Source organism: Seriola aureovittata, chromosome 23 (assembly GCF_021018895.1).
Source record: "Seriola aureovittata isolate HTS-2021-v1 ecotype China chromosome 23, ASM2101889v1, whole genome shotgun sequence".
NCBI lineage: Eukaryota > Metazoa > Chordata > Actinopteri > Carangiformes > Carangidae > Seriola > Seriola aureovittata.
Genome location: NC_079386.1, coordinates 8,854,186 through 8,868,411, shown reverse-complemented (window position 1 = coordinate 8,868,411; position 14,226 = coordinate 8,854,186). Strand labels below are relative to the sequence as shown.

General features: G+C 39.2%; 1 protein-coding gene across 30 annotated transcripts in view; it reads left to right on the top strand.

Annotated features, from left to right (window-relative positions):
• The window catches only part of LOC130164064 (receptor-type tyrosine-protein phosphatase delta-like), a 355,849-nt gene that overhangs the window by 329,219 nt on the left and 12,404 nt on the right, over positions 1 to 14,226 (top strand). For 19 of the 30 annotated variants that reach the window (XM_056368470.1, XM_056368468.1, XM_056368467.1 and 16 more), the window contains 7 exons: positions 1,878 to 1,990; positions 4,015 to 4,056; positions 4,630 to 4,727; positions 7,814 to 7,937; positions 10,717 to 10,892; positions 13,438 to 13,557; positions 13,673 to 13,827. In XM_056368470.1, the coding sequence (XP_056224445.1) occupies positions 1,878 to 1,990; positions 4,015 to 4,056; positions 4,630 to 4,727; positions 7,814 to 7,937; positions 10,717 to 10,892; positions 13,438 to 13,557; positions 13,673 to 13,827 (828 nt within the window). The remainder of the gene's footprint in view (positions 1 to 1,877; positions 1,991 to 4,014; positions 4,057 to 4,629; positions 4,728 to 7,813; positions 7,938 to 10,716; positions 10,893 to 13,437; positions 13,558 to 13,672; positions 13,828 to 14,226) is intronic. The other 11 variants (XM_056368471.1, XM_056368469.1, XM_056368482.1 and 8 more) reach the window with 1 other exon arrangement.

Below are 14,226 nucleotides of genomic sequence, written 5' to 3'. Positions count from 1 at the left end.
TTCTAAGCAGAATTTCACAGTGGTCCTCAAGAAGTAATTTTGGGAATGCAAGATTAGTAATTGAAGAGTCAGCGCAAGCTATAATCAGTACAAATACTGAGAAGTAAAAAAAAAAAAAAACAGAGTAATGTCAGGTTTATGCATACTACTTTATTCTAGCTCTGTCTTACTCTGTTTTGATAATAAAAAAGGTGAATTAAAACTGCACAAAGATTGTGTGTGCGGAGGGCTTTAGTATTTCCATTTGTGGCAGGCAGATTTACACATCGACTACCAAGCCAGTGTCACTGCCACGTTAGGGAACATTCAGTGCATAACCAGGAGATATTTCTCTTGTCGAGATCAATTTTTATGTGACAGAATGTTGCTCTTGTGCCAAACAAAGGGCAACAACCATGTGATGCTTAGCTCTAGGAAAAGACATGGGGATAACAATTGCTATCTTCATCAGAGACAAGCATAAATCTGAGTAAACTGCACACCTACACTTAGAATAATTGAAGTCACATCCGTTTATTGCTACCAGACTAATAAGTTCAGGTATATTTTAAATAAAAGGGTAAAAACATACATGTTTGACTAAAAATTATGATCCCACATGTTGTTTGCATTTATAATATCACATGCATAAATCTTAAACATGCAGAATTCTTAATTTTAATAAATGCATCGGTGGTAGGCTTATTTGCCGGAAAAAAACCGCCACAGCAATTAGGAGTCAAGAGATGACTTTTATGCTTGAACAAGAAGCAATCAGCTGAAACTGCTTGAAATAGCAGAGATACAATGTACAAATCTTGGATGCACCTGGGAAACTAGTATTTGAAACAAAGAGCCCCAAGGCGGCATAATTGAGTATAATCTTGGAAGTGAAGCATCACTAATCTTGCACACAAAGTAAAACAGATATGATTGGTATCATTTGACTCTTACATCGTCAGTCATTCACTTACTCTGAAGAAAGTTTCTGGAACTCTCCATTAAAGCCTAAGGTCTTATCACCTAATGTTGTGTCGATATTTCTTTCCTTGCTGACCAATGGAGCAGCAAACCAGACAGGTAAGAATGAGAAAGAATTAAAGAGAAACTAACTCCCTTTCAACCTCTTTTTCTCCCCAGACTGTACATATGATATCTAAACATATGGAAACTGATCGCCCACTGGAGTTGAGGTCATTCGTGAAATCATGCAATGTGCGGAATCAGAATGAACATGTGTTAAACACATGTTGCTTACTATTAGCAATGTGACACTGTTTCTATGACAGCTGTCAGCCGGCATTTATTTGGAAATCAAAGCACAAATGGTTTGACTTTTCCTACCAATAAACCCTGAATTCACAATGCCATATAATGACTGAATCATCTTCCCATTATAAAATGCTGCAATTACTAGTGACCTCCTACAACCAGTGTGGTATGAATGAACAAATCACCTGAGGTGACACTGTTGTACATTAAAAATGTGAAAAAGACTTTCTATGCATTCAAAATACTTAAACACAAAATAAAAGGGAGTGGAACAAAGAATAAGAATCCAACATAATGCAAATACAGAAAGTACAATAGCCCCTTAGTACTTACTGACACAACCATTGAAAAGTGAACAATACAGGCTTTACAAAGGTAGTAGTTAAGAGCTAAGGGCAACAGTATTGGATTGCATTATATTGTGAAGTGATGATGTTATTTAGTCCACCCCCTGTAGCCTAATGTACTGTAAGAATGTACTCCTGTCACCTTCCTAATTATATTTCTGCCTTCATTATTCATTAAGACCAGAAGGCACACTTTGCGGTTATACAGTAAGAATTAAGGGTTTTGTGCACAAAACACAAAAATAAATCATCAAAAATAATTTACTGTTTATTCTGCAGAAAAAGAGCAGAATCTGAAGCTAGGAAAGGCAGTCTCCCCAACAGCAAGGAAATGCCACTGCATCATCCCACTGACCCTGTTGAGCTTCGACGTCTCAACTTCCAAACGCCTGGTAAGTACTCGAAATGAAGCCAGTAACTGCTATGTCATTCACTGTGAATTTATAACTGAATATGCATTCTGGAAATGGTCGCCAATGCTAATTATTGCTTACTTTAAGGAAAAAGAAATATACAATCAGTTTTGTAGCATTCATTGTTTCCACATTTGCAACCACTGCTGACACTGAAACATAATACAATAACGACCTACAGAGTTCGCATCATCTTTGCGGTGAGAGTGGCACAATAAAGGCAGGCAGTTTGCAGGTAGACAGTGGATAGGTGCTTAGAGAAGGTACAGCAGGTCAAAACTGACAGTGTCCTCCCTAGAGAAACCTATCAGTGGAAAATGAAGAGGCAGAAATGCAAGCTTGACAGTTTCATGGCAGCTGTCATCTTCCTCTGCACCTGGGTTATCCAGGTCATCAGGACTTGTCATGCTTACTCAGAATAGTACAGTCCTGCTTGGACAGTATCCTGCCGCTTAAGGTCCCAGGATGCAGGGTTGTGGGAGGAGAGGGAAATGCAAAATGTTGTTTTTTTTTTTTTTTTTGAGGAAGCCAATACATAACCATGAAAAAGTGGTGACAAGTTGTAAACACTAGTGTTTACTCGCTGTGACCTTTAGTGCTGAGGTGAGTGGTGGTCAGTGGTCACGCCTTGGCTCAGTGATGTAATCGTTACACGATTGGGGAGTCACAGTTCATGCATCACCTGAAGAGGTGGTATGCATCTTTGCTCCTGAGAGAGACCAACAGAGACATACTTAACTGCCGTTTGAGTTCTTCTAGCACCGATTGCTTTGGGACAGGTGTTCAGAATCTGCGAATAATGTTGTAATATCAAAGCCATATTTTTCAGGTCAGCTAGTATGAAAGGAGGATGAATTATCTCTGCAGGCTCATTTTTGAAAAAAGATTATGCATATTTATGAAAGCTCTTCAGTGATGTTAGGACCATTACTGGCTGTTTCATCCTGGCACAGGGTATTTTTCCTTTTGGCTCAGAGTGATCTCAACAATCCTCCCACTATTTCATCTGCCTCTCAAGCCATCACCCCCCCCCCCCCCCCCCCCCCCCCCCCACATCAGCCCTTCTGAGAGCTGGTATCTTGTCTATTTCACTGCTCAAAAAGGACCAAACATTTTTTTTCCGACGACGTGACCACTTTCTCTTAAGTCCTGAAGCACTTCTACATTAGACCACCTCTCTCCCCGACTCTCTCTACCCTTCCTTTCACCTCTTTACCCCTCAATGGACATTTTCATCTTAAGGATGCTTGATGTTTGAGCGATGGCGTGTTGGAAATGGTACTTTCATTGTCCCCCAGTGGTGGAAATGGATTTTGAGTAGTGGCCTGCAATAGATACACCCTTTGCCGTCTTTCAGAGAGACATGAGAGTGGGTGGGAAAACGAGGTACAGCTTCCATTAGCTAATGCCCACTTGTGTCTGCAACCAAAATGATATCACCTCATTGTTGGAGAGGGATACTTTCAGCCGACTGGTGTGTCAAAATGGCACCTGAATTCTTAAGTCACAGATCTTTGGTTGTAGAACAGCACACTTTTGATCTTTTCCCTACATCTAAGCTCTTAAAGATGCTGATGACGCGTATACCTTAACTACCACCCAATATTGAACAATGTCAATTCCACATTTTCAAAGTCAAGTGAACTTAACTGCGGATGAAACTTTATACTCCAATCCAAGTAGTACAACACCATGTCAGAATCCTCGGGTTAAAAGGAATGACAATGAATATCCCATGGTTGTTCGCTTTTGATTTGTGCTGCTAGGACTTTTTATTCCCTGTACGCTTTCTTATTTCTATGAAATAAGCATGGTGGCATAGCCAAGCTTTGAGCATGATGATTTGTATGTTACTAATGAATGTCCCATTTAGAGTACACATAATCATTCAACTACTTCTTGTCACATTTCAATTTCTACCTTCTGTTTGTGAAAAAAAATAGTCATCACATTGCTCTGTGACGTCTGCAATGTACTTAATTACACCGCCGTTTCCTCCACAGGTTCAGGTGCGTCCAGTCACCCCAGTAACCTCCATTTGTCAAGTTAGTTGGTCTCGATTATGCATTTGACATGATTTGTTTTTGATTTTTTTTTTTTTTTTTAGCTTCAATTCCCTTCTTCTCCTTTTTTTCTGCCTAGTCTTGTATTCCCATCTCCACCTAATCCATCTGGTGTAATGCTATGTCATCACAGGAGGCGGAGTTTGAAATGACAGCTTGAAAACATGTCATCACTCAAAGCAGACGTCAACATCTGGCTTAACATTTTGAATGTTTTTTGTTTGTTTGTTTTTTGGGATGTTTGCGTCTGTGTCTTCCTGTCATGCTAACTACACACCGCAGCAGCTTTCTGTGTGAATAACTTTCTTCTCTCTCAATAGGGAGAGTCCCAATGGGGCAAGTGTGCTCGATGACTTCTCATTGGCTTCTGTGTCCATATCCTCTTTATGAGCATGGCCACTGCTTTGAGTGAACAACCTAGCCTAACAAGATCCACTCTTCCATTCCCCCTGTTAAACACACATTCTGCTTATCTAATGATTCACTGTTGGCTTGTGCTTGGGTGATGGCTTGTTACAAGACTGGTGACTGACCCTCAGACCATCTTATTGACAGGTATGGCAAGCCACCCTCCAATCCCGATCATGGACCTGGCAGATCATCTGGAGCGGCTGAAAGCCAATGACAACCTTAAGTTTTCACAGGAATATGAGGTAAGCGGCAGCAGATCCCAGAGTTGATTGTGATAAATGTTGTAGCAAGTAACTATGATTTCAAATTAGTCATTATTTAGCATGCTGGGCAAAGACCACAGTCTTGCATTTAATGGTATTTTCCTGGAAGCCTGAATCCTATCATTGCATACCCATGCCAACCACATTGCTGTCCAAGCGTGTTAACAATGTGTCAACTGGGTTTGGTGGATGAGAGCCCAACAGGGGGAGTTAGGAATTACTTTCATAAAAATATCATCTTCATTAGAATAACGCAGAGATTTCAAATTAGCCAGTATACCTTTTTGACTTCAGGCTGTTTGACAGTTCATAGCAGGAAACAAACAGGTGTGATTAATAACACCAATAATGGCTACATTCCACTTTCAGTTCCAGGGCCCTGTTATTGTGCCTGCTGGCTCATTGACATGACTTACTGTGACAGTTAAAAGGAAAACAGGCCATCATTAATGTTATTAGTTACACTTGTTCTTTTCTCGCTGTGACGAGTCCAAATGTCTGCTGTGAAAAGGCTGTATATGACTAAACCAAGTAAAAATGGCAATGTGAAGCCAAACCTGCACAAAGAAAGAATATCCGAATGAATCATACTAGTATTTAAAGGATGAAATCAGTGTTTATCAGTTAATATACTGTGACCATAACGGAGGTCAATATGGTGAACGCTGCTATCAACACCTAGAAGCAACCCTACAACTAGCAGTACAGATGTGTTGGATGAAACAGTATATTATACACAGAACGATATTCAGTATTGTTTATCCTTGAGAAACATAATGCTTAACTGCTAGTGTGACTAATGCACTACTACTCTGAAAATTTCAAAGGCTACGTTTTACTGACACAGCTAGTTAATTTATGTCTACACTTAAGCTGAGGTCTCACTCCAGACTGCATGGCCACTATCAGAATAAAAATACACCCCTGAACAAAGGTGTTAGTAGTATTTATGTGTGGTGTGATTAGACCTTCAAATTTAAAAGTCCTTACAATTTAAGTGCCTTCAAAACCTTGTTGGTTGTAGTCAGGCAACGTTAATGTTTATATTGGAATTGCGTTGTAGATGAACTTATGTTTGAAGAACACCCGTGGGGCCTGAAAAACTATGCAAACAAGGGGTGTTTTCTGCAGTATTGTATGAGATAGGAACAGCCGCTCTGTGGTTCCTGCAACGGCTCCAAAATCTATGAGGTCACCATATGGGTCCCTGCCAAGCTGCCCAATCATTATTGCAGCTTAAGTACACCGAATTCCAATTTCATTGTGCTTATTCAAGAGCAGTGGAAAGTAATTTTGAGAGTACAATAAAATAAAGATTTTTATTATGAGCAATGATGCAGCCCACTGTTTCAACATATTTTGATAAAGTAACATACTCAGCCAGTGGTACGCCTTCTCCCATACTGCTGCTTTAGGTGATTTCTGCAGATGAACTCAGGGCTGAAATGTCTTGTCTAATGTCTTTCCTTCCATGGTGGTAGAAGTAATCTAAAGTTTGACATCATTAAACTGGTCTGATAGTGAATAATAAAGATAATTTCCATGCATTTATTGTTCAGATAAATTATTCTAAATAAGCCATAAAAGCAGGATCATACTCAGATCTATCTAGATTATAAGACAGGGCATTGTCCTAATGTGGCTGTTAATTGCAGTCTGTTCTATTGCACATTGGTTTCGTCTACTTTCAGTGGAGATTAACACATAAAAGCAACCTGTGCCCATTAAAAACACAGGCACAATATTTTCCCTGTAATATGAAATGAAATGCCATCTTTCATGTCTTTGTGTTTTCCCTTTGTGATATTATGTTTTATAGTTCATTTATTGGGATGAGGGACCATTATCGATCTCTGCTTTACAAAGCCAAAAGGGGACTTGGATAGCTAATGCTGTTAAACTATTCTCAAGTGTGGTATTCTAGCATTTGCCATAAAGTCCGATTGATCAAATGAGCAAAGTCGATAGAACATGGGCTTTTCCTCTGTGACTGATTCTGATGTATCTTTTTGGAAATCTAATACTTTATATGCACTTATTTCATGTAAACAGTTCCCATAGTTCTTAAAAGTAAACTATTCACTCAAGTCAAATTTGCTCCACAAAATATTCTTTGACTTTTTGTCAACTTGAGATTTGAAGATCAAAAGAGACAACTTAGATTCCAGTGTTGGCTGACACCCCATTTTCCACAAGATGCTCAGAGGCCAGAGCAGATTCTTCTTAAATTAACTGAGAAAAATACAAGCCTGGGTTAGACTTTTCATCAACTAAATCAGCTTTCAGTCCAAAAAATTATAATTTCCTTGGGACTCTTGTATATCAAGAATTTGACACATTTCATCATCAAAACTTACTTTAAGAGACTTGACATTTGGTGTGTTTAAAGTGAAAAGCCATTTCCTTTAAAAAAAAAAATTTAAAAAATGGAAGGTTGAGGAGCTTCTTGATATTGCACTACTGTGGCCAACTTAGAGAGATGGTGTGTTAACTGCAAAAAAGCATACTGAATGATTGTAAATTCATGTTATGATTTTGTGCAATTTTATTCTTCTCACTTGGTGAAGATGTAAAGCTCTAAAAGGGTAGTCCCAACCTGACATTATTTGACCTCGAAGGGAAACTAAACAGCCAAGATAAACCCAATACAGCAAAATTTTATCAATAGTTTACAATCTCTGTTTTCCATTTATGTTTTCTGTTGTGTACACATGAAACGATCCAACAGCAGCACTAGAAATTAATATTACGCATGACATGAACACAACATTCAAATTATGTGTAGCTTTGTCTCTCCAGCAAATGTGCCATCAGTGCAAATACATGCAAAAATAGATTTAGGGACAAAAGTATGGGCTTGAGTTTGTATCTAAACATTAGTAAACTACAATATTTTCATTTTCACTTCCAATGTGAGCTCTGTGTTCAAAGGCACATTTCAGTGAGCTTTCGGATATTGATCTTGCACAAAGAGCTAAATTCAGCCTTGGCTATCAACTGCTGTAAAATGTGCCTATAGCACAAAATATTTTATTGTAATAATGACAATTTTTTTTCTCTTACAGTCCATCGACCCTGGTCAGCAGTTCACATGGGAGCACTCTAACCTGGAGGTTAACAAGCCAAAGAACAGATATGCCAACGTGATTGCCTACGACCATTCCAGAGTCTTGCTCTCTGCTATTGACGGTATGCCGCCCACCAGCATCTTCCCTCCCAACTGCTGTATCGATTCTACAGACAGCCAGTACAACCGTATCTTTAAGACCTCAGGAGCGCAACCACACTCTACTTTTAAATGATATTCCTACACAAGCATGTCAGACTACTACTTCCTTTCATGCCTAAGGTGCTTGTAAAGAAAGACATTATTTACAAAAACAAACAATTCCCTTTTCAAGTACCGAGGCAACCAATCAGATAAATCAATCTCTACAATGAGCGATGCCAGGATGCCAAGTTTCACCAACATCTGTTCCTTTAAATTGAGTGTAATTTATATCTTCAAACCAGGGCAGTGAGCACACTAGAAGATACAAAAACAGGGCAGCACACTCTATACACATTACTTGTTTGTGCATTACATGGAATAAACTCATTCAAGATGTGGTTGTAGTGCTCTGAATATCAGGGCCTAACCTTGCAGCTTGATAGACAAATTTGTATTTTCACAATTTCACACCAACCCATTGTCGACCTGACATGAACCAGGACAGTCAGAGTCTTTGGCACACTTAAGATGTGTTGTCCTGTATAGTACAGCTTCTAAGAAGTGAAAGGCCATTTTGAAATGGCTAGTTAATTGTTGGCTCCTTAACCAGTTTATTCAATGATAACACAATTGCACATACACACACAACTATTAATTAACCATTTCCATTGAGCTGCTCCCATGGAGGGCACAGAATAATATAAACAAAAGTAGTAAATGGCTAATGTGACAAAAACAGATAGATAAAGACTTAGAGAGCCTTTTTTGCAGTCTCTCAGAAACAACACACAGCTTGAGTGTTGATGGAACTCCATTAGCCAGGCATATAAACACATCTGCACAAACACACTGGAGTCTTTGTGCTGTAGCAAGTGAGTAGATCTCAGCCAGGGGGACATGAGGGACTTCCTCTTTTCCTTCTAAGCTTAAACAAAGCCTTTTGGCAAGCAATGCCTCTATTGTTTACTTTGATTGAGTTCTTTGAATAAAAAGGGATTTGGGATTTGACATCAGAATTTGAAGACAGCTACTTTCAGAATTTATTGATGCGGGGATGGATCAGCAGAATGTTTGGGATACAAGCGCTCTGATGCTCGAGAACATTTGTGGACTTTAATGGTCGGGACATCACTGCATTTGCTCTACTTTTGACAAGGAACCTCTTGCCAAGTTGCCTGACCACACAAAACAAGGGCTTAGCCGGATTAAACTGCTATCTAAAGTTAATCCCTAAAACTTAGTTTACCCTTCATTTGGCTAAATTGTACAGTTTCTAATTTCAATTAGAAAATGTATTAATTTTTGTCAGTATGATCGCATTCCCTCCAAATTCCATGAATTCTATGTTATTTTTAGAACATTAAAGTCACTAATTTTTCCATTGTTCTATATTTAGTGTGGAAGCTGTCACGGGTCTTTTCTTATTCAAAGACAAGAGCTACACTTGAGACATTCACACCCTGTTCTACAAAGAAGTCATTTATTAAGAAAATCTAATCAAGATCTAATGTGACAACTTTATAAATATGTTCTGTAGTCAGACAGTGTAGGAATCTGAGAAAGTGTGTTGTTATCTGCTTGCAATTGCAATGTCTTGAAATGAATATACTATTAGTAGTACCACTACTGCTACTAAGAATCATCATCATTATCAGAATTACACTATTGCGCCCTAAAATCTCTCTGTATTTTCTTTGAAATTCCTTTGCTTTTTTTAGTTATTTATTTATTTATTTTTTACGAAGACTGAGCAATGAACAACAATGTAGCGATGTTTATTTCTTAATGAGCATACTGACAGAAAATTTATACAAATCCTGAGTGACAGAAAGCATAAAGGCAAAATCCATTTGCAAATATGCATTAAACAACATGCCTCATTCTCATTAAACCACAGTAATGTCTCTTTTGGCTTTTTCTTTTCAATTTGAAAACACACTGGGCTTAATTGTATTTATCCCTTGTCCATCAAGGAAATATACAACTGCCTGGCTGTGTGGACAACTTCAACGGCAAAAAAGAGAGGGTGGGGGAGAGCAAAAAAAAATTATGTGGGTGGGTTTTTGAATGTGTTCATATTCCTTTTTCTTTGCTTTTTTATGTTGAATAAGTTACCTGGGAGTAAAAGGCAGTCTGGGGGACAGGGGGGAGAGGAAGCAGTTGGAGTGAGGGGATTCTCTGGGACGTGGCATCCATGCAGATGAGACTTATCTTGGTCGACCATGTGTGCATGGAGCCCCTAAACTGCCAGTCCTAAAGCATTGACTAGCTGTCAGCTCTGTCTCTTTCCCCCGGATTCGAAAAGGCTGCTGTGCCTTTCATTTAATATAAGCAAAGAGAAGGAGGAGTGCGGGGGGAAGGGGGGAAATTGTTTTGCTAGTTTTGTGTTGGTTTGTTTTTCTCCATGTGAGGTGATAGACTTTAACAGACCAAGCTTTATCTGTAAGTCAGTTGCAGATATGGAAGAGGGACACAAAAACTGTGGATTTAAATGTGTTGCTGATAGCAAACACAAATCCTAATGGACTGTAACGCTGGTTCCAAATGTGACTGCTTTATGGTACTTCCATTTAATACTTACAGAAAATGTTGGCTTAACTGACAGGAAACACAGAGAATAGCCTAACAGTGTCATCTGATTCTTATGTAGGGCTGAATGTGGTATCATGTTATTAGGGTTTTTTTTTTGTTTTTTTTTTTGTTTTTAACCATATTAACTCAGCTTGACAACTCATGTCACAACTTGTCTCTTCATAGGTATCCCTGGAAGTGACTATATCAATTCAAACTACATTGATGGCTACAGAAAGCAGAATGCCTACATTGCCACCCAAGGATCGCTGCCAGAGACATTTGGTGACTTCTGGAGGATGATCTGGGAACAGAGGAGTGCTATCATTGTCATGATGACCAAACTGGAGGAGAGGTCCAGGGTAAGTGACAGAAATACAGAAAAAGCCTTATTATGTTGTGTTCTCTATTAAATAGAGAACACAACAGTGTAGTGTTCTCTATTAAATAGAGAACACTACAAGAATCAGATGAAATTAAACTGAAATGTGGGTACATTTGTTTTATTTTGAGCTTTGAAATGTTTAACCCCAACTCATAACAAGACTAAGTCAAAACCTAGTATATTGCTGGACTACGTCATAGGTTAGTTGCATTCTGCCTGGTGACAGCCGGTTTCAGTTGTTTATCGTTTAGCTTCTCTCCCACTCTCTGTGCTCACATACACAGCGTTTTAATACAGCTGTTCCCACTTACTTGTTTTTCTGTTTCTGTTGACAGACAACAGAAAAGGGAGAAATACTGCCTGAAACACAGCCCATGCCCTGCACTGTGAAAATCCTGATTTTCAAATAACGTTGTCTGACAAAATCATCATACACATAAGTTAAAGACAACAGATATGCTGTAATTTTGGTTATATTTACTTGAAAAATTATCACTCAGAGTGCAAGTTTGAAGCTCACGCACGTCAGCTGCCATGCAGCATAGACGGGTGTGGGTGATACTGGTGACTCTCTTCTACGAAAGGTAGCTAAAGTTTGACCAAGAAGTTGCTAGATTTGTTGTTAGGTGCTGCTTTGAAAAAAAAAAGTTGGTTAATATAGTAATAAAAGGTGCTCAGCTGGCAACAATACCTGTTTGATCCAAATCATTTTGAAAGAACCCAAGGGGAAAACTCCAACACTCGGCTGGCCAGCTAGTGTTGTAATGTTATGTGGAATTTGGCTGACCAATGGTGTAACTTCAACACTCAGCTGTTCACTCAGTCAGTCAGCAGCATTCACACTTATAGGGGTTGCTGTGGTTCAGCCACAAACACGGAAATTGACCACCTGAGCAAAGTCAAGGAAGACATTTTCATATCAACCGAAACTTTCAAACTTTCAGCCAATTACGTAATTTTTCCATTCTTCCTTTGACAGTGAAATTTTGCATTAAAGAGTCCTCCAACTCTTCTCACCCATCAGTGACATGATCCGTTTGACGCCCTTGTCCTCTTTGTCTTTTTTTTTTTTTTGTACAGTATGTTGCACCTTGGCCCTCTTCATATTTATTCTCCAGGAAAAGCCAGGTTGCATTCTGATGCACACTTTACTCTGTCCCCTCTTTACAACAACACACTCCGTCATTGTTTAGTCATGACTGATTAGTGGCTTACTTCATTAGCCAAGCACTGCTGAAGGCACTGGATTACAATCACTGATAAAAAGACTCAGACTGAATAGCTACATTGCCCAGCTGTATGCACTCACTACTCCTAAGGTGGACATGGTCAAAACGCACTTCCTCTCTCCCTCGCTGGCACATCTTACAGTGTTTGACTGAGCACATGAAAGCTGGCAATGGCTTCAGAAGCTAGTGACCTTCACACTTGTATGCCTTTTCTAAGAGCTTGGCACAGTGTTAACTGGGTTGCTGACTCAATCCAGAGAGCAGCTTTCACTCTGTATCCTTACAATCTGCAAAGCAAATAAGATCCTTTGGCTGTTTTTCAATATTACAGGCACTGTAAAATGCATGATTCTACAACTAAATGTGATCCATGCTGCCAGGTGTCAGTTTCTCTCCATAGATGCTTTGTGATATATGCTTCTTGGCTCTGCAGTGAAGGCTTCCTGCAAGACACCCCACCCCCCGATCCTGCCATACCATTATGTTGTTTTACATTTGTAGTTCATAATGTTTTTTTGTTTCGTCTACCAACTCCTATCTTTCATATTTATCAGTTCTATCATTTGCTGGGAACCACTCAGGCTCTCTTTGCACGTTTTGCATATGTAAAGCTTGAGCATTTGCAAGTAAATGCTGTTATGAATCATTTCATTACTCCTGTTGTCACAATCACTTCATTGCTCTTTGTGTCCCATGTTGTACGAGCTGCTGAGGAAATGAAATTAGTGGAAACTACACTACAGATATTTCAGACCGGTGTCCAGCTGATATTCTGATTGTGCTGAACATACTGCTAAAATCTAAAACTGCATCAGTTCTAACAGACGATATGAAAAAAAAAAAAACAACTGAATTGAAACCCAGTTATTTCCGCCCCAACACCAATAGTGCTTCCCTTTGTCAGCTAAGCAGTAATGCTATAATGGAACAGTGTTTTATTGGCCATTCACTGTGAAACAAAGCTGTACACTCGAGTAGCAATAAAGCTGAGACCGTAATATGATTGGAAACTGTTGTTACCTTTGTAATTATAGTGTGTCAGGACAATTAATAGCACCGTCGGCTCCATACAAACATCTCATGCCATTTAATTGATTATAAAATCAAACCCAGTCAGCAGGAATGAGGAGAATTTGTGTATTTATTTTACCACTATTTGACTAAATATATGTGAGTATAGCCGTGTGAACCTTGAAGCAGGGCAATGTTACAAAGAACATTTAAACTATGTCAATACACCTCAAATGAAGGTTTTAAAAAAATTCTGAAATGTGATATTTATCTCTATTACAGGTGAAATGTGATCAATACTGGCCCACCAGAGGGACAGAAACCTACGGTCTCATCCAAGTGACACTGCTAGACACAGTAGAGCTGGCTACATACTGTGTCAGGACATTTGCACTTTTTAAAGTAAGAGGCATTTGGATGCTGTTTTTCGACAGTAGCCACTTGGGCAATGTAACAACTGTCAAGTAGTTGAGGTTAGACATGGTGGTCACTAACCTCTCTCCATCTCCATATTCAGAATGGCTCCAGTGAGAAGAGAGAGGTGAGGCAGTTCCAGTTCACAGCCTGGCCAGACCACGGGGTACCGGAGCACCCCACTCCATTCCTGGCCTTCCTGAGACGGGTGAAAGCTTGTAATCCTCCAGATGCAGGGCCCATGGTGGTACACTGCAGGTAAGAAACAACATAGTTTCACAAAAACATCCTGAAGCATGAAATTGATTTTTCTCTCCATTTGCTGTAATGAATATATGAATACATATGGAAAAGCATAATACATTCATGGTTATTTAGAGGTTTATATCTGAGTCATCTGTGTACTAATAATAAATATTTTTGAAAGCGATCAGATATGAAACAGAGGCAAAAATACTGGCTAAAGGAGAGTATTTGATAGGAATTAAACTACGGCCCACTGTAGCCCAAACAAATCAGCCCACTAGCTTTCACAGAAGGCACTTTAAATCTAAAGGTGTTTTCAACATCACAGCACAAGGAATACCAGTGTCATTGCCCTCAGCAAACTCAAACGTCTCCTCCCACACACTGACACATAAACACACGCAGACCTGT